The 19,004-nt window shown below is 37.9% G+C and overlaps 2 protein-coding genes across 2 annotated transcripts in view; one reads left to right on the forward strand and one right to left on the reverse strand.

The window, feature by feature from the left end:
• Positions 1-7,323, forward strand: part of lamb1b (laminin, beta 1b) — a 33,465-nt gene extending 26,142 nt beyond the window's left edge. Inside the window, exons 24-33 of the mRNA XM_062444230.1 lie at positions 1,851-2,220; positions 2,299-2,483; positions 2,725-2,966; positions 3,115-3,321; positions 3,411-3,555; positions 4,228-4,435; positions 4,716-4,857; positions 5,408-5,584; positions 5,681-5,840; positions 6,710-7,323. Of these exons, the coding sequence (XP_062300214.1) occupies positions 1,851-2,220; positions 2,299-2,483; positions 2,725-2,966; positions 3,115-3,321; positions 3,411-3,555; positions 4,228-4,435; positions 4,716-4,857; positions 5,408-5,584; positions 5,681-5,840; positions 6,710-6,846 (1,973 nt within the window). The 3' untranslated portion in view covers positions 6,847-7,323. The remainder of the gene's footprint in view (positions 1-1,850; positions 2,221-2,298; positions 2,484-2,724; positions 2,967-3,114; positions 3,322-3,410; positions 3,556-4,227; positions 4,436-4,715; positions 4,858-5,407; positions 5,585-5,680; positions 5,841-6,709) is intronic.
• Positions 7,324-10,620: 3,297 nt separating this feature from the next.
• Positions 10,621-16,435, reverse strand: eri1 (exoribonuclease 1). The gene is made up of 8 exons (XM_062443702.1): positions 16,385-16,435; positions 16,137-16,211; positions 13,789-13,970; positions 13,485-13,701; positions 13,302-13,385; positions 13,092-13,201; positions 12,888-13,002; positions 10,621-11,973 (listed from the first exon to the last, which is right to left on the reverse strand). Exons 2-8 carry the CDS (start codon positions 16,209-16,211, stop codon positions 11,731-11,733), a joined length of 1,026 nt encoding a protein of 341 aa, XP_062299686.1. The 5' UTR covers positions 16,385-16,435; the 3' UTR covers positions 10,621-11,730.
• Positions 16,436-19,004: the final 2,569 nt, after the last annotated feature.

A 19,004-nucleotide genomic window follows, 5' to 3' on the forward strand; every position in this document is an offset into this window, starting at 1 on the left:
CTTAATCCAAAATAGGTTTTTTTTAAAAGATAAATGAAACTTCATCCTACTGTATAACTTTGCTGTGTAGAGTTGGGACAATAAATTTGACTTTAACTTGAATTATACTGCAGCTATCTTCACTTTATGCTTGTTTTAGGAGCTTTTTTGGCCTTCAGCCTGGTTTTCAGTAGGTGAAACATTTGGATTTATGTCAAATTAAAGACTTAGCTATACATTAATATGCCAAAAAACATGGACGTTAATACTTTCAAACATCCTTGGAGCACAGAACCAAAATTATGAGAAACATCACTGTCTATATTATCATGTTTATATCTCCTTTTAAACTGATTACATCCTTTTTTTCCCCTTCCTGCGTGGGCAAAACTTTCATGGGACCTAATTCCCCTGAGTCACCATTTTGGAGGACTTGAGTTGTAAATGTTTTTTCCGTGGTTTTCGTCTATGTGTGTGTGTGGAGAGACGATCCAGTTTTTTCTTCGTCCATCTGTAGAAATTTGCCTCACAGTAGCTGGCTCACCCCTGCAGAGCAAATAAGAGAGAGGGAGTAAGGGAAGGGAAAAAAAGGCGAGGAGAGGCATGGGAGGAGAAGCATGGGGAGCTGGGAATGACCTCTTGTTCCCTTACTCATGAGAACCACATGTTCTCCAAAAACTCCCAGGCATCCCGGTTTTCGTCATGCACCAAACACCCGGAGGACTCAGGAATCCTAAATTATTCCCGCTGTATTCCCTGACGGTCGTTTAAGCTGTTAAAACAGCTGGAGCGCTCTTCCGATCTGCACAGATGACACGTTAATACTCCAGTTCACGGTTAATCTGAACACTCGGACCACCTCTTCTGAGAAATATGTGTGGGATGGGGGAGTAGTATGTGGAGTTAAGTGTTGATATCTGAGCCTCTTAAAGATGCTGCCACAGCTAAGAGGTTCGTCTAATGGGCTGATTTAGATGGTTCAAATGTTTGTCTTGTCGGCATCTTTGAGCACTCGGTGTGATTTAAAGGGGGCCAAACGGGGGTCGGTCGTGTGGCTCCATGAGTGGCTCATAATCACCATGTATGCTATGCTATTAGACACAGGTGGTATATTTCACCCCTGTCAAACACTGAACTTAAAACCCAACCCTCACCTCTCTGCTCCGTAAATCTTGTAAATAAATGCAGCAACATGAGTGGTGGAAACCTATCATACGCTGCATTCCTTCTGTTTGACTCATGCTGAGGGAAGGAGGGAGGGAGGGAGAGAAGGAGGGAGGGAGGGAGGCCGGTGCAGTAGAGTGTCCCGAGGAGGGGGGGTCAGCCTGACCTTCCAGGTCATGTTCATGGCTGCGTTTATTTACTGAAGGTGCTTGAGGTTGAATAAATATTGTTTTTAAAAGGCTCATTTCCCCAAGGAGACTTAAATACTTTAACCCTCACAGACTGTTCATATTCTGACTCATAATTAGTCTCTACACATATTCATATTCATAAATTCAGTCATTAACAAATGTTTGAATATTAATTAATCAAGCTGTCACAGAGCAAACAGAGTGTTTTCTATGTATTCATTTCATTCATTCATTTATTCAGAAAAAGACATTCACAATCACTATTCTACGGTCCAGGAGAGAATTTTTATAGAATATGAAGAATATACAAAAATGTGTATCAGCTGCCCAAAATGTTTTAAAAAGATGCTTTTTATCTACATTTTTGTATACTGTGGGCCACAATAGGACCTCATTATTTCTAAGGTCCTGGCTCTGGCCCCGTGGATAATAATTATATATAATGAATGCATGTTGCAGGATTCCTTGTTTTTCTTGTGTGTTTGACCTCTCTTTCCTTTCTCTTTGTATTCCTAGCTTGTGACTGCGATCCTCGGGGAATCTCCAGCCAGCAGTGCCATTCTGCCACAGGACAGTGTACCTGCGTGGAGGGCATGTCCGGCATGCGCTGCGACAAGTGTGCCCGGGGTTACAGCGGCGAGTTCCCTGCCTGCGAACCCTGCCACCAGTGCTTCTCCATCTGGGACACTGTGGTGGGCGAGCTCAAAAATCAAACAGAGCGCCTGGAGGCCAAAGTGACAGAGCTGCAGACCACTGGGGTGACGGCGCCGTATAAAGATTTAGTTAACAGCCTGGAGAGGAACGCCAAAGCTGTGAGAGACATAGTAGAGAGCAATCCGGCAGCAGTGAAGCTGGAGCAGATACAGGAGCTGATGCATCAGATTACGTATGTACACAAACTAAAAGAGATCCACGTAGAAATGCAGCAGACATCGTTTTAATCTGAGTCTCCTCGTGTCCTCAGGGGTGTGATGTCATACCTGAACGGAAAGCTGAACACGACCGAGGAGGCGCTGAACCTTCTCCACAAGGACTCAAACGCCACCGATGCCAACTTGGATGAAATGACGGAAGAGGCGAAGCAGCTGGAGCAGAACGTCCAGGATCTGAGACAGCAGGTGTTCAACGCCAAGAACGCCAACCTCCAGGGTGAGAAAGAGAGCAGGCAGCAGGACTGAGACTTTATAAACCTTTACCCAACATTCATTCATTCATTCAAACCTTTATCTAGACAACTTCGAAGATTCAAAGCATGTTCTCTCTTTTTCACCTTACAGAAGAGCTCAACAGTCTGCAAAAAACACTATTTAATTAGATGAAATGTGTGCAAAACTATCAAGCGGCCTGTTTGTAATTGGTGTAATTAATGTGCGTGGATGTGTGTTTTCAGGCGCCATGGACACCATCGCAGCAGCACACACACAGTCCGTCATGGCAGAGCTCCGCGCCAACCTCTCCACCAGTAATCCCAGCAACACGGTGGCGCAGTCTGCCGAGGTACGGAAAGCCACAGAGGACAAACTGAGCAATAGTCAGAAGGAGTTTGACCGCAAGCACCAAAGACACTCGCAGAAGCTCGACAAGCTGGGCAAGGAGCTTGATAAATTTGACCTGTCGCCTCTGAGCGAGAAGGTGAGAGATGTTGGATGTAGATCATTTTTACCAAATTATATCACAAGGTTAAAGGATCTGAACTGTATTCTCTATTATAAAGTGGCAAGAAGACAAAAAATCAAGGCTCAAATTGGTCAAAAACTTTGTGTTTATTGGTCCTCTCCAGACGTGCGATAGTGCAGCTGATGGTGAGAGCTGCTCCGGCTCCCTCTGCGGCGGGTTGGGATGCGTCGGCGAGGACGGAGCGCCTAAGTGTGGAGGAGACGGGTGCGGCGGCATCGTCACAACCTCTGAAAAAGCTTTAATATCAGCCAAAGATCTGGACGAGTTGATCCTTTCAACGATGCAGGAGGTGGATAAACTCTCCAGGATGGTGAGTTAAAGTGAAAACAGTATATTTATTTTAATTACAGCGAGTCAGGATTTATGTGAGCGATCTTGTGTCTTGATCTTGTGGTTCAGGTGTGGGAAGCGTCAACCCGCGCGAACGAGGCCAAGGCGAACGCTCAGGAGGTGCAGATCAAATCCAACCGAAGCAAAGAGAGAGTGGAGCAGAGCAACGAGCAGCTCCGCAACCTCATCAAAGACATACGAGACCTGCTCACCAGTGAGTGCATCACAAACTCAAACTCACACAGTAACACAGGGACATATTTTTTTAATTTTTAGACTCAATTCTAGTTTCATGGGAGCTTAGAAAATCATGGAAAGCAAGAGGAGAGCAAACTTCAAACTCCTATTAGTGCAATTTTTCCATCAGGTAAATCTGAAACTTCTACAACTTCTAAGGTCCAACCCATTTCTTTAGCTTTAATGATTTATTAATGGAGAAAAACTTGTTTATTGGGAAAAGAAAAAAATTCAGCCTTTCAAGAAACATCATTTTTGGTGTATTACGGCAAATCAGTCCATAACATTAAGAGTGAGATTATTTCATTTTAAGTATAAAAGTATGGAAATAAACACAAATGGACACATTCAGGTCCATCTGTCTTAATAGATACATATACAAGTTGTAGTAAAAATCAATAATCTGGCATTTTTATTCAATGCACACTTTGAAAAATGTAAAATGTATGAATCGGTTTTACATAAAAAGGATTTAAGCACTGATTGATGCTCACAATATCCAACATAATTAATGTTTTGTTTGAATAAAGTCAGACATTAAAAAAAGGATTAATGTTCTTAACTGACTTGAAGTACTAAACAAAGACACTTTTCCCTCCTTGTAAATCTATGTCACAGTTGACAATGTGTTTTTTTCTCCACCGTCCAGACGATAAGGCCAACGTGTCCGTGATCGAGGCGGTGGCCAACGAGGTGCTAGCTCTGGAGATGCCGACCTCGACGGAGAAGCTGCAGGAGCTGACGAAGGAGATCAAGGAGAAAGTCAGCACTCTGACCAGCGTGGAGACCATCCTCATTCAGAGCGCTAACGACATCCACGCTGCAGAAACGCTGCTCAAACAGGCCAAAGCTGCCAGGTATAATACACACAGTTAAATCATGTGTACTGGCACAAATGATCAAAAAATTGGCCTTTTCCCATTTTACTTGTAATGGTGTTTGACCATTCATATAATTTTATGACAGCCATGTTTGAGATTTGTTAAAATGATACAGATAAAACTCTAAATAACATTTTTCATGATTTGGTCGAATTGACCTTTTAACACCTCATTCACTGCTTTATCAAGTTGATGCTCCTCAAACAGTCACAGAGTCACACGTCCGTCATTTTCACATTTATCTTGTGTTCATCAGCGAGCAGGCGTCCAACATGAAGGACACAGCGGACGTTGTGATGGCGGCCCTCAATGAGACGGAGCGCGCTCAGAGTATCGCCATGGACGCCATCCAGCTGGCCAAGAACAACACGAAGGGCACGAAGGACCTGGTGAACTCTGTGAGTTTGACCTCTGACCTCTGAAGTTACAGTACAGGAATGTTACAAGAGTGGTTGTGGGATTGTGGGAGGAAAAAACACTTCAAGTTTGTCAATTTGGGGTTTTTAACTTAAAAATCAGATGTTTAAGCGTCTCAAATGTTGAATATTGTTGGAGGGCTGCTACCAATGATAGCTTTAAGCACACGTTTATGTTTTTTTTGTCTTTAAAACACTAACTTATCAGCACAGTTTACTTCCATAGTCTGTAAGAAGCTTCAACAAGGAAATGAATTGACTTTAATGTGCTATCAAAACTTCAAAAAAACCCACATTTTCTAACAAAGGCATCAATGTTTATAAAAGTTAGTGACTTTGAAAGCCTTTAATGTTATTAAAAAAACTTTCCATTCTCATTTTTATGTAACATCTGGACACATCTGTCTCTTATCTCTTCTTTATTCATTATTAGTTCTTTACTGTAGTATCTGCTCACTTTACACTGATAAATGACACACCAGTGCAGTTTATTGCAATTTAACATGTGTGCGTGTGTGTTCGTGTGTGTCAGGTGGAGTCGGCGACGGAAGAGTCGGAGCTGCAACTGAGTAACACCACGGCTCGTCTGGTCATGCTGGAGCGGGAGGTCGGCCTGCTGAGGCAGAACAACCTGGAGGTGGACCAGCTGGCGGAGACGGCCGACTCGATCACAGAGCATGCCAAACAGAACGCAGAGGAGGCGCAGCAGGTCTCACACACACTTTAATCCTTTCTCATTTTAATTTTGGGTGATACATTTTCCTAACAAGGCCTAACCACTGCTGCTTTTCCTTTGTGTGTGAAGGAGTTTGACACAGAGGTGAAAGATAAATTGAAGGAGGTAGAGGACCTGGTGGGGGATAAAGGGGTACCGGTGCTGCAGGCGAGGAAGAGAGCGGATGAGCTGCAGCAGGAAGCCAAAGAGCTGCTGGCTCAGAGCAGCGAAAAGCTGCAGAGACTCGGAGGTAACCAGATGTTCCTTATCGACACAGTGTCTTGTCTTTTTGTGTGTTTTTTTATGCTGATAGGTTCTTTTATTCATGCTTTCGACAATTTTGTCTTTCTTAGCAGAGACCACCATGCTATACAAATAAATACATAAACTAATCCATTAATTGTTTTTAAGTTCTACAGTTTTAACAAGTCAACTAATCTCAATTAAAATCACTTTAGTTGTTTCAGTATGTTTATCCTTTTTATTCTATTCTTATTTTCATAACTTACTTTTTATGTCTAGTTTTACTTCTTTACTTCACATCTCCTCTTAATTGTTTTATTATTATTATTTTATTATCTTATTGTTTTTTATCTTTATTTTATTTTATTTTATTTATATATATATATATTGTATTTTATGAATGTGTTATCTTTTATTTTATTTTTTTATCTTTTATTTTATTTTATTTTAATCTATTGTTTTTAATGAATCTCTTACTTTATTTTATTTTATTTTATTTTATTTTATTTGAGCTATTCAGAATTTTTGTATTTTTTGTCCTGACTCTGGTGTTTCCTCATTGCAGATTCATGAAAGTAATGATAGTGATTCCTCACTTCCTGTTTATATTTATATTATTAATTGTCATTTTATATATATATATGTCATATATTGTTTGTGCGTGGATCGAGGTCTGATTGATTGATTGATTGGTTGAATAATAGAAAGAAACAAAAGTACTTTACACAGCCAGACAGTATATGAATATAGATAGATGTATAATCCCTTTAAACACCACACAGACACTTTTATTATTTTTCTATCTTAACCCAGCACACACACTCTTATCTCAAACACACAGCAGCTTTATTTCTCTCCGTCTCTTCTGTTTTACAGATTTAGAGAGCTCCTACGAGGCCAACCAGCGCGTCCTGGAGGCCAAAGCTGCCGAGCTGGTCAAGCTGGAGGAAATGGTTAGTAAGATCCTGGAAGAGATCAGTCGCAAAGTGACGCTGTACAGCACCTGTCTGTGATGTTCCGGCACATCACCAAACCTCTCCACAGTGCTCGAGTCGTACGGGCCGGGACCTAAATTGTGCCAAATGACCACTCCCATCTGATTCCCTGAGTATTTTACAGCTATTAGAGCCACAATATGTTTGACACTGTCACAGCCAAAAGTTTTGATTGTGTGTGAGCCAGCTGCTTAACACCCAAATATGTCGGACAGCTGTGCCAAAAAAAAAAGAAAGGAGTTTAACGATGTATTAAAGAGCGTTAAAGCAGAAGTAACAAGTCCCGAAGGAAACCACTAAAAGCCAACCTGACCTCAAGTGCTACAAACCAAGAATGTGTAGAGAATATAAAACATTAAGCTGTATAAGCTACTGCCATATTTAACTCTATGACTGAACATGTTAGATACAGATATATTACATTTTTTATATGTAAACTTCATAAGCCCAAAAGATATGAACGATTATTTGGACCAAAAAAAGTATGAATATTAAAGTTTGATAACAAAAAAAATTACACAAGTGTCTCAGTTTGACTTTCTTTTAAGTGGTTGGTAACACTTTCTAAACTCATTTCCTAAAGGTGTTTGTAAAATTTGACAAGGAGTTGATGAAGTTAAAGCTGCTTAATCAATAATTGTGATGTTATTAGTAAATCAAATGAATGTGGTGTCAAAATCAAACATCTTACACCAAATTCTGCAGTTCTTCAGAGATTTTATTTATTTATTTATTTATTTACACTTTATTTAACCTGCCCTGGAAACAACTTTTGGTAGACACCTTGTGACTCACACATTTCATTTCAGACATACTAGGTTTCTGACAGCAACCATAATTATCAAATTAAAAGTAAAATAAGCTTTATTGGCAAATGACAGATCAGACATCTATATTACCAAAGCAGTACAGAAGAGTATTAACAAACATATCATATACAATATATAGTATAGGGTTTTCTTCTTCTTCTTCTTCTTCTTCTTCTTCTTCTTCTTCTTCTTCTTCTTCTTCTTCTTCTTCTTCTTCTTCTTCTTCTTCTTCTTCTTCTTCTTCTTCTTCTTCTTCTTCTTCTTCTTCTTCTTCTTCTTCTTCTTCTTCTTCTTCTTCTTCTTCTTCTTCTTCTTCTTCTTCTTCTTCTTCTTCTTCTTCTTCTTCTTCTTCTTCTTCTTCTTCTCAGATGTAATCACACAGAGCTTGTTTCTCTCAGTTTAAGACAATACTGAACATATTTATCAGCATCAAGATAATGGGTCAAGCCTTGTGTTGCATTTCCATCATTGACGATTCCCTTTTTGATCGAGATTGTTGCCCAGATTGCCTGTATGGTAGATCCGGCCATGCTCCTTAAAACAGGAGAAAAAGGAGAGTAAAATAATCACCATATTTAGATTTGGACATACTAGGTTTCAGGCAGCAACCGTAATCATCAACATCAAAATGAAGGGTCAAGACTTGTGTCGTATTTTTGGGGGCACACATATTTTTTCTCCCTTCTTTTCTGGTCGATCCGGCCTTCCTCCCTGGCTAACCGTAAAAACAGGAGAAAAAGGAGAGTAAAATAAATGGTAGAAAACCCCTACAATGCTTCCTCAAAGTTGCCTTAAAACTAAACAGATGTATCAAGGTGCTTTTAAAAACACAGAGCATGAACTACAAGGAACAAACTGCTTGTAGCCAAAATGAAGGAGCAATGTGTCTGGGTGTTGATGTACATCTACACTGATGATTAAATGAAGCTCAGCTGTGGGTGATTCAGGCGTTCAGACCTGAAACACCCACAGCTGTCTTCTAGAAAGATGTCAAGGGAAAGTCAGTGGATGTAACACCCTGAAAAAACGTGAAATATTTGAGGCGTTATTTACTGCTGGGGGGGGCAGTTCAACAATTTAGAGGTTCAAGGTTTCCCCGAAGAAAAGAAAATGTTCAGCAGACACATCTCATGTTGTCATTTAGTTTGTAGAAGATGGCGCCCAAACTCTTTGGCTCGTGAGCCTTCAAAACATCTGTTTACGGCTCCTCCATCACAGATCTATGAGTTGCGTTGGCCTCAGAGTCATTTTTCCTTTTCTGAATTATTTACTGTAACATTTGAGCTCAGGCCAAAAGAAAAAAATAAATTTGTCTGTGAGGAGAAATATATATTTTCCAGCTATCCTCTCCTGTTAGTCATCTTTCAGAGACTAAATATGAATTGCAGAGACAATCCTGAGACGTGAGCAGCAGATACAGACTGGAAACCACTGACACTGGCTTTTAATGTGAGGAATTTGTGCCATTTCTCTTTTATTCTGAGTGTTCATGTTTTGTTTTAAAGGATATCTGTTGATTTTCTACATCCTACATTGTATATTTAAAAGAATTAGTTGTGTTATGTAGCACAAAACACTTTACAGGGGCCACATTTTCACACATGCTCAGTAGTTTGTCTGCCTTACACAGAACTACTCTCTGGAGACTGAAAACTTGATCTGTTTTTAGTCTTTAGAGCCATTTTTAAATAAATTATCGATCTCAAAACTATTTGTGATGATTTTTTCCACCTTGACCAGAATACAATTCTCCCCCCAATGAATTCATATTGTGCTCATATTTATTCATATATTCAACATTATGCAAAATATTGTCAATCAGCAGCTTCTGTGCAAAAGAATCTGTAAAAGACTGACCCATCATATTGTTGAAATTGCTCTCATTTTTCTTAACTGTCTTGTTGTCTTCCCGTCAACTGTTTATAAAGCATAAGGTATAAATTATAGACCTTTTTAGCCAACTTCATTCCAACTTCTTACCACAGGTTTTACACATTTGGGGTAATTATGGTCAATAGGCCTCATTTAAATGAAACTGTACCTCATGTTTTAAGTTAACGGGAGGTTAACCCCAAAATTGCTGATTTAACTGTGAGCCTCCATTGTGGGAGCTGAAGCATTTTTAAGATTTGTAATATACTTAACTATAAACATGTTTGGATTGCATTCAGATTCAGACTAAGAGGTGCCAGAAGTTAAACTGTGAGGAGCCTACTTCATGTCAAATGCTGCTTCAGAGGTTTTTCTACCCTTTTTTATACATTGAACATTGTGCAAAATGTTGTAAATCAGCAGCTTCTGGGCAAAATAATTGTAAAAGACATAGAGAAAGAGTTGAAATTGCACTCATTTTTCTTAAGACACATATACATTATTTATAGGTTATTATGCAATGGTTTTACTGGTCCTGTCCACTTAAGATCACACTGGGCTGTTTGTGGCTTTTGGACTAAAATGAGTTTGATGCCGCTGGTTTTGATGATTTGAAACACTGAAAATTTCCTGCAGAGAACTTTTTCTAGTGATAAATACTGATCTAAAAAATATGAATACAGCGCTCTTTAATATATTTTGACAATTCACACAAGTTAAAAACAATCCTCAACTTTAAAAACTCACAAAAAGCACATTAATCACACATTAAAAGCAGCTGAACAGGAAACATAGCAGGTGTTTTAAAGCCTATTTTAACCAACAGCATCCTAACTCGGACTGTATCCAGATTCAGATTCAGAAACTTTAGTCTACTTTGACTCATCATTCAAAACTCAGACATAAATCCTCTTAAAAACAGAAAAATATAGAGCATAAATAACTCACGCAGAGTATAATACATGATATGGGTGCATAAAAGTAGACTGTGGGTTCTTTTCTTTTTTTTTAATGTTCATGGAAGTGGGAATAAAGGAGTATAGTAACAGTATAAGACTGAATAAATATGAAATCCTGTGTATGAAAAAAAGACAAACTCATTTTATTTGCATTCGGAAGAATATTTATTCCTGTTAAAATAGATCAGAGCTCCATGAAATTAAAAACCCCATACAAAATAATCACAGAAATCCCACAAACACAGGTTTACAATAAAACACATTTTACAGAGTTCATTCATTAAAAGATTTTATTAATAAACTGCAGTTAAATTGTATCTTTTATATACTAATGAAAAGGGCTTTATTTTATTTTATTTTATTTGAATCATGGGCGCTCAATGAATCTCAGTCTGAGAAAATACAGACAATCAAAATTTCTACAGGACTGTTTCCAGACCTTCACCACACACGCACACACACACGCTCGGTAAAAGTGGCAAACGGTGTGATGACACTGCTCTGACATCATACAGCAGAGCAATTAGCAGCATCGTTTGTGAAGTCTTGTGTTTATTATCTATACTACGAGCACAATTAGACATATATGAAGTTTTGAAGGCCAACACTGACTTTTTTTTTTCTTTTTTTTTAAATCTGAAGCTGCAGATGATTTTTATTTTTCCATTTTTAACATCTCAGGGTTGTATTTTTGGGAGGAAACCTGACATAGGATGCAACTAACTAATAACGATAACGTCTGAAAATGGTGAAAAATGTCAATGACTCTTTGAGCTCCCTTTTCTTGGATTAACAGCCCAAAACTCCAAAAATATTCAGTTTACTAGAATAGAAAACATTTGAGATGCTGGAATCGGATAAATTTCACTGAAGGATGACGCCACTTTAGGACATTTGAACTACATTGCTTCATGAATGTTTGGCAGCTCAATAAGGCAGGGTGAGGCAGGTTTTTACATCACTGAAGCTTGAAGTTTAAAACACGCTGGAATGATCTCTGGTCAGACATCTGGTGTGAAAATAGCAACATATGGAGTCGTCGCGGAGCGCGGAGGAAACCCACACATGAGGTCAAAGACTGGCACAATCTTAAATCTAAATATCGTCCCTGTTTATTACCTCAAAAACAAAAGAAAACCTTCATCAACTACAGCTCCAAAACACAAATGGACAACGTTACAGTCAGACTGTAAAAGTGCTTTGGATTTTTAACTCATGAAGGGTGAAGAGTCGACATAGGAGCGAGCCTCGGTTTGCGTGTCTTAGTCCTTGCTGCGGGGGTTATGAGGAGGCGGGGCTCCTTCCACAGGAGCGGAGCTGGGAACGGACAGCAGCTGGCCGGCGTGCATGCGCTCGTTGACGCGCAGCTGGCACCCGTCCTGCAGCATGCGCAGAGCTATCCGGGCGATGTTGCGCGAGTCGTCCAGGCCGGAGTGAGGGCGACCTTCGTACTTCAGGCCCAACTTCTCCAGCATGGTGCTCAGCTTCGTCTGTGTGCGAGGGACCTGAGGAGAGGGACAGAAAAGCAGATGGTGTTTAATGTGATTTATAAAATGAGCTGCAGAAAATATTGGTTAAATTAGGACAATAGAATATTCATTAACAGCTGTTTAAATGGACCACAGAGACTAATTTATGTGACTGTGTGTGTACACTTAAAGGCGACATGAACGTTTCCAGCTCCATATTTTAAATCTGAGGCTCGACTGGAATATCTTTGCAATGATTCACAGTTTAAAAAACATCTTATTTATTTTATTCTAGCTCTTTATGCAGCCTCTCTGCTTCAACATGTCAAACATCCATATGTATTTGAGCCAAAATCCATCTGAAATATGAGAGTAGACGTTTTGAACAACCTCAGCATCAGAGATTAGAGGAACAGACCGCCTTTTATGGACATGCACGACGAGCTGATGTGATTGTGTGTGATGTGAAAACATTTAAAAATGTTGCATATGAAGTATTCAGAGCAGGCTGAAACCTGAGCCAGCAAGAGTTATTTTTTCTTTACATACTTTCACCTCGAGTTTTGGGACTTTGACCATATTTAACATGGATATCTGACATTATAATAGTATATAAATGACAGAAAATCACAAAAATGTAAGATATATCTCCTTTAAGACCTCATAGATGTGTTAAATGCCTTTCTTTCCTCCTGCAAATTGTTGGCAAGTCTACTACTTTTCACTTTTTCTGGTGCATGTCTACCTTTCTTGGCATGCTACAGCCATCAAATGTCAAAAAGTGACATTGTTAAGATAAGATACAAAATTGGGGAACACCCTTGTGAACATTTTGCTCTGTAGTGCTACTAGAGGTCCAAAGCTCCACAAGGCACCTTATAAGAGCAAAACCTTAATTAAAAAGTCAATACTGAACTTCTACATTCAGTGTTTCTATTTAAAAGTCAAACCTTGTAGAAGTTGCCGTATGATTTCCGAATGTTTATCCATTTCTTTGCAAACTGAGGATATCGGATCCGGCTGACACGACACTGGATGTTGAGGAACTTGCTCATATCCCAAGCCCTAAAAAAAAGACATAAAAGAAAGGCGATCAGTTAAAATGTCACTGAACACTTTTAAACACAAATCGTTACTGAAGTGAAACATCATACCCGTCGGTCAGGATGGCGTATTTATACTTTGTCCCGAGCTCTCTCTCCTGGAGCCAAACCACAACTCTCTGCAGGACTTCTGGGAATGGATCTGCTTCATCGACCATTTTCTACTCAACAAAAACAACGATTAAACACTTTATTACAATACATACAAAACCTTCTAACTACATTAATACGACACTGAGAGTGTAGTGAACTTAAACTGACCTGTGTTATTCCTGTTAACTTCACACAGAAGTCTGAAAGCTGCGGGTTCAGTTCTGGTTTCACGTATTCCTGAAAAGTATCCACCTGGAAAATAAACAAGAGAAACATTTACACTCACAAAACTCTTTTCAGCAGATTAAAAAGTGATAAATTCTGCCTTTATTTATCCCAAACTCTACTCACAATCTCTAAGGTGTGTGTGCTGATGAGAACCATGGGGAATTCAATGATTTCATGGAGGAAGTCCGACGGGTTATCCTCCTCACAAGTGGCCTCAAAGTCCACCACGCAGATGTAGTCGTAGTAGGTGTCGGTGGGTCCTCCCTCAGCGGCGGTCTGCATCAGCTTCTGCTTCTTGTAGTGACTCTTCAGCCTCTTCTTCATCACATCCTTCACACCTCTTTAAACACACACAGACAGAAGAGTTTAGTTTAGTGTACGATCATAATATATACTCCATGTTCTTTACTGAATTGCTTTTAGTCACCTCGTGTCAAGCTTCAGCTCCGACAGCTTGATCCGGAGCTCGTCCTTGGACATGCGGTTGATGTGTCCGTTGGCCAGAGCGATCTCTTTGTACACCGGGTGACTGAAGTCGCTGTTGGACTGAGACGGGGACACCTGAGGAGCGGGTTCTCCGGCGGGACATATCCTGCTGCAGGGCTTTGCCTGAAGAGGAAAGAGCTTAGTCAAAATGATGCAATGCCACAAATTCAGCAAAAAAGATGATGACGCAAATACATGCAGCAGATAAGCTGCAGAGCACTTAATTAGAAACACTTATGAAGAAAAGTATAACAGCCTCCACAAACTCAATAATAGACATCAAGTAGAGTTATCACATTTCTGATAATGTCAATAAACACTGAAAATGTACAAACTTCATAAATGAATAATTTATGGCAGAGCTGCTGTATTGGATTGCATTAGATTACACGTTTCTATAAAATGTTATAGGTGTAGCATCAGATTAAACTGCCAAAATGTGTCCGGTCTGATTGAATAGTTAACAGTTTATCTGCACATTTTTTAAATACAAATGTAATGACTTTTAAAAAACTCTTTAAAAAACCTCTTTAAGGAAAAAATAATATCATTGCTGCCACAAAAGAATAAGACAAATTAGACTACTGTATACACAGTTATGGGATTTATTGAAACTGAAAAGTGAACTGAAAATTTGTTTTATTATAGTTCCAACTTCTGATTATTTTTTACTTTAATTAATAAGTTGATTGGTTGGTGTATGTAAAATAATCAGAGAAAAATGATAATAAGCATCAATAACATAAACTAAACATTTAAGACATTTTTAGATCTTGAATATCAAAAAGTAAATTTAAGACATTTAAAGACTTTTTAAGGATCTACCGTGACCCTGGTTAACCGTACAGGAAGAGTCGATGGCCATTAAAAAAACAGCTGTGCTGAACCCAAAACAGCAGTTAGACTTCACCAAATGTGCTAAAGGGGAAAATACTGTTTCTTTTTGGCAGAGTTTGACCTAAAGTTCAAAAAATATAAAGCATGTTGTGGGTTTTCTCACGACTATAAATATAGTTTTACCTCTGAGTTTATACACATTACTGATCGTTTAATGACTTCAACAAACACTGTCATTATGTCTTAAAGAATGGCTAGGAGCTCAAATGAAAAGTGAAACCTTTCTCTTGCTGTAATCATTCCTCCTGTTCATACTGACCATTAGAAGATCCCTTTATAATGCACTTACAATGTAAGTGATGGAGGACATAATCCACAGTCCTCCTTCTGTGCAAAAATGTATTTAAAAGTTGATCTGAAGCTAATATGAAGCTTCAGCCGTCCAAATGAGTAAAATCAAGTTTTCTATGTTTCATTGCTACAGTGTTTTTAGTGTCAAAGTCCCTCTTTTGTTACTATACTTCCAGCACAGCTCAACAGGGAAACACAAAGAGGGAATTTGATACTAAAAAGACTGTAAATGTGTCAGATATCGACTTGATATGACTAACTCAGACTGCTGAAGCTGTCTGAGATAAGCTTCACATCTACTTTTACATGACTGTGTGGACACACTGTGGATTTTGTCCTCCATCATTTACATTAAAAAACATATTAAAATGGATCCTTTAATAGTCACAATGAACAGGAAGAATGATTACAGTCAGGAAAACATCTTTCAGTGTTCATATGGATGCCTGACTGTAATTCTAAGGCAGAATTGAAAAAACTGAATATCTATTTTAAAGTCCAAATCAGGAGAATAAGAGTCGTAGTGTGCAACTTTGCATGTATTGGTTTTGTTGAGTAACTATTTGCAGATTGCCTAACAAAAATCAATAAATAATGACTGACCAAAAATTAAAACTATATAACATACAGCAATTTATAAATGATTATATTAAAAGGGCAAAGAAAGAACACAGGTATGGCAAAATAATTTATTGCAATACTTGAGCCTTTGTGCCACGTCTTTGTTGAATTACCATCTGTTTGCTTTGCCAATCTGCACATAACATTATTTTTAAACATGCTACTAATTCACAGCAACTTGTATTATATTACTGGATCTTTACTTAGTTATATCTAGTTTATATATTATGTTAAATTGCCTTTTTTGGGGATAAAATTAAGTAAAATCTGCAGCGTTTTAGAGCAAAAACAAGCACATATAACATTATTTTAATCATCCAACTAATTCACATCAACTTGTATTGTATTACTGCATCGTTACTTAGTTATATCTAGTTTATATATTATGTTAAATTGCCTTTTTTAAGGTTTATTTAAGTAAAATCTGCAGCGTTTTGCAGCAAAAACAAGAAGCTACACATTTAGCATGTTCAAACCAACCTTTTCATCTTCTTTTGAGTTGGGCATCTTTACATTGACGTCCTTTCCATGGATGTTCTCCTTGTGCTCATCCATCTAATGCAAGGTTTTAAGAGTTTTAATGCAGAAACAAACAAAGAGGATACTGCATCAGCTAACAGGAAAGGCTTTTCTAGGCTTTTCTAGGCTTTTTCTGTTCAAACGCTGCGAATAAAAATGCTAATTAATCCAGATAATGTTAAATAATTATGTTAAAATTCCTTAATTACACGTTAAATAGATGATATTTATATTTCCAGGCTCCGCGACGAGGTTAAATTTACATTAAACTTTCTTTTCTTTTTTTTAAGGTTGACTGGTATGACAACTTCCGGTTTAGCCTCCCCGTTTAGCGCCAAAATGACACTGACGTCACTAGCGTCACCACGTGGTGTGGATGACGCATTGCAGGCTTAAATAAATATATAATACCTGAAAGAGGTTCAAAAGGTGGAAAAGATGCCCCTTATTTATTTTATTTTATTGTGTTCCCTTTTTAGTTTTTAATTTAAATTTAAATATATTATTGTTGTATACATATGTTTTTTTAATTGTTTTTTTCGTCATATCCCTATCTTCTTGAGCTGCTGTAACGATTAATTTTCCCCACTGTGGAATCAATAAATGTATCTTTATCTTTTTTCTTTATCTTTAATTTTGCTGAGTTCTTTAAATGTCTTCAAATTAATATCCAAGATTTATTAAAAAAACAAAAAATATAACTTACGATAACATGTTGGTATGTTAACATTTGTTTTGTTTATTTAGGCTATTTGTGAAAGTAGCATTAATGTCAACCCTAACTTATCAATTAATCGACTAATTATTGCAGCTTTAACTAAAACTGACTTTTTTTGGTCATTTTCTCAAATTAAGACATTTTAGGATATTAAAATATTTTATTAATAAAATAAATATCACATGAATACCTGAAAGAGGTCCAATGTTGCTCCAGTTATTGTTGTGTAAGTAGTTTTACTAAATATTTAAAATATATTTGATGGTAGTAAATACAATCTTGATTATTTAATTAATGGGAAAACGGTCATACTTTAAAAATACATATTTATATTTGATGCAATTTTGATATAGGAATAATAGCATGAGTTACAAATAGGTTATTTAACCATTAAGCAACATATGGAGATACACATTTGTTCACATTTTAAGTACAAAAATACATAAAATAATCAAGTGTCATTAATAAAAAAATAGAAGAGCTGTGAGTAATACATTAGTTATAGTTTTTTAAAGGAATGTACGACATCTATAAATGATTTTTTTTTTTAAACTAAACTATTCATCAAACATTTGTGAGAGATATTGGACACAGCTGGTGTACAGTTTGGAGGCACCACTGCTTTCTGACAGCTGGGGGCAGCCTCCTCTCAGTTTATTCTCTGTTTCATGCACACACACAAGCACAATATACTTGTTTAAGTGCTTTTTAAGTGAATGAGCCGGACTCTTGCTGATGTTTGAACCCAACCAGAGTGAGCCAAGACTTGCTGAAGGGAATGACGGGAGCAGAGCAGTGTGAGCGTCACAGAGCAGAAGGAGAGTTAAAGGAGCAAAACACAGTCTGAATAATGAATCTAGGGCCTGAAACACAGAATAAAAGATTAATGATCCACCAAACAGCTGGAACACGGACTCACTGCTTGTTCGGTCTGCAGTATTTAAACACTGACATCAGTGTGAATTAAACCCTTCTGGGATCAGACAGTGATCATGTGCAGCTCTAAAACTGAAATGTCTTTCTCATAGTGGAGATCAATCAAAAGCTGTTGACATTTAATTGAAGATGCATCTGTGACAATAATATCATGTTGTCCTTCAGGGCCTCTTTACAAGCAGACAAGTTAATTTAATCAACTGTCATTGCTCCACCTCTCTCTTGAAATGTTGGCAATGCATTTGACAAAATCGTAGCTTTACCAACTATTGAATGAATCAACTATTTTGATAATAAATCAATTGTTTGAGTCATTTTAAAAACATTTTCTCTAATCTCCTGTGACAATAAACTGAATATCTTTGGGTTATGGATTGCAGGTTGTGATAAAACAAGACATTTCTAGGATATTATCTTTGTCTATGGGACATTTTTGGGACAATTTTCATTATTTTCTGACAAACAACTAATTGATTAATCAAGAGGGTAATCAACAGATTAATTCATGATTAAAATAATCATTAGTTGCAGCTCCAGACTAAATATTTCTGACAAAATACAGCAGAGGCAGAAACTTCCAGAGGGGTTTAGTGAACTTATCGAGTTGCACTTGATTTAAATTCCAAGCACAGCTTTTCTGCAGCTCTTACACAGTAAAGATACTGAACTTATAAGGATCAGTTTCAGTCCCCTCTCCACCAAAAAAAGGGGGACAATAGCAGCATTCAGACATTGCCTCCAGTAGTCTTTCAATAGTTTAAACAGGAACATGGAGCAGCACAAGTCAAACCACTCCACTTTATTTCTATACTAACCACATTTGACAGCCTTGTCACCGTCCATCATTAGTCTCTAAATTGTTTTTCCATGCTGCTCATCAACGACTCTGTCTGACCTTCATCATTATCATCTGCTTCAAAATGTGCAGAAGTAGGACACATAATTAAGAGGCATCGTTTGACATTTTGGGAAATGTGGAGAGAGTCAGTTGAGAAGACTGAAAACACTCTGATGAAGCAGTGATGGAAGAAGTACTCAGATCCTTTACTGAAGTAAAAGTACCAATACAGCAATGTGAAAATACTTTATTACAAGTTAAAGTCCTGCATGAAGTACATAAGTATTATAAGCTTGATGTAGTATGCAGTATAACAGTAAAAGTACTGCAGTATTAT

Source organism: Scomber scombrus, chromosome 22 (genome assembly GCF_963691925.1).
Source record: "Scomber scombrus chromosome 22, fScoSco1.1, whole genome shotgun sequence".
Taxonomy (NCBI): domain Eukaryota; kingdom Metazoa; phylum Chordata; class Actinopteri; order Scombriformes; family Scombridae; genus Scomber; species Scomber scombrus.

What these genes read in the sequence shown, in the direction of transcription:
- eri1 (XM_062443702.1), bottom strand. Translation starts at nt 16,211, where the DNA reads ATGGATGAGCACAAGGAGAACATCCATGGAAAGGACGTCAATGTAAAG. An exon ending in GAGCTGAAGCTTGACACGAG is followed by an intron (nt 13,702 to 13,788) that starts GTGACTAAAAGC and finishes GTGTGTTTAAAG; the next exon opens with AGGTGTGAAGGATGTGATGA. An exon ending in TACGCCATCCTGACCGACGG is followed by an intron (nt 13,003 to 13,091) that starts GTATGATGTTTC and finishes TCTTTTTTTTAG; the next exon opens with GGCTTGGGATATGAGCAAGT.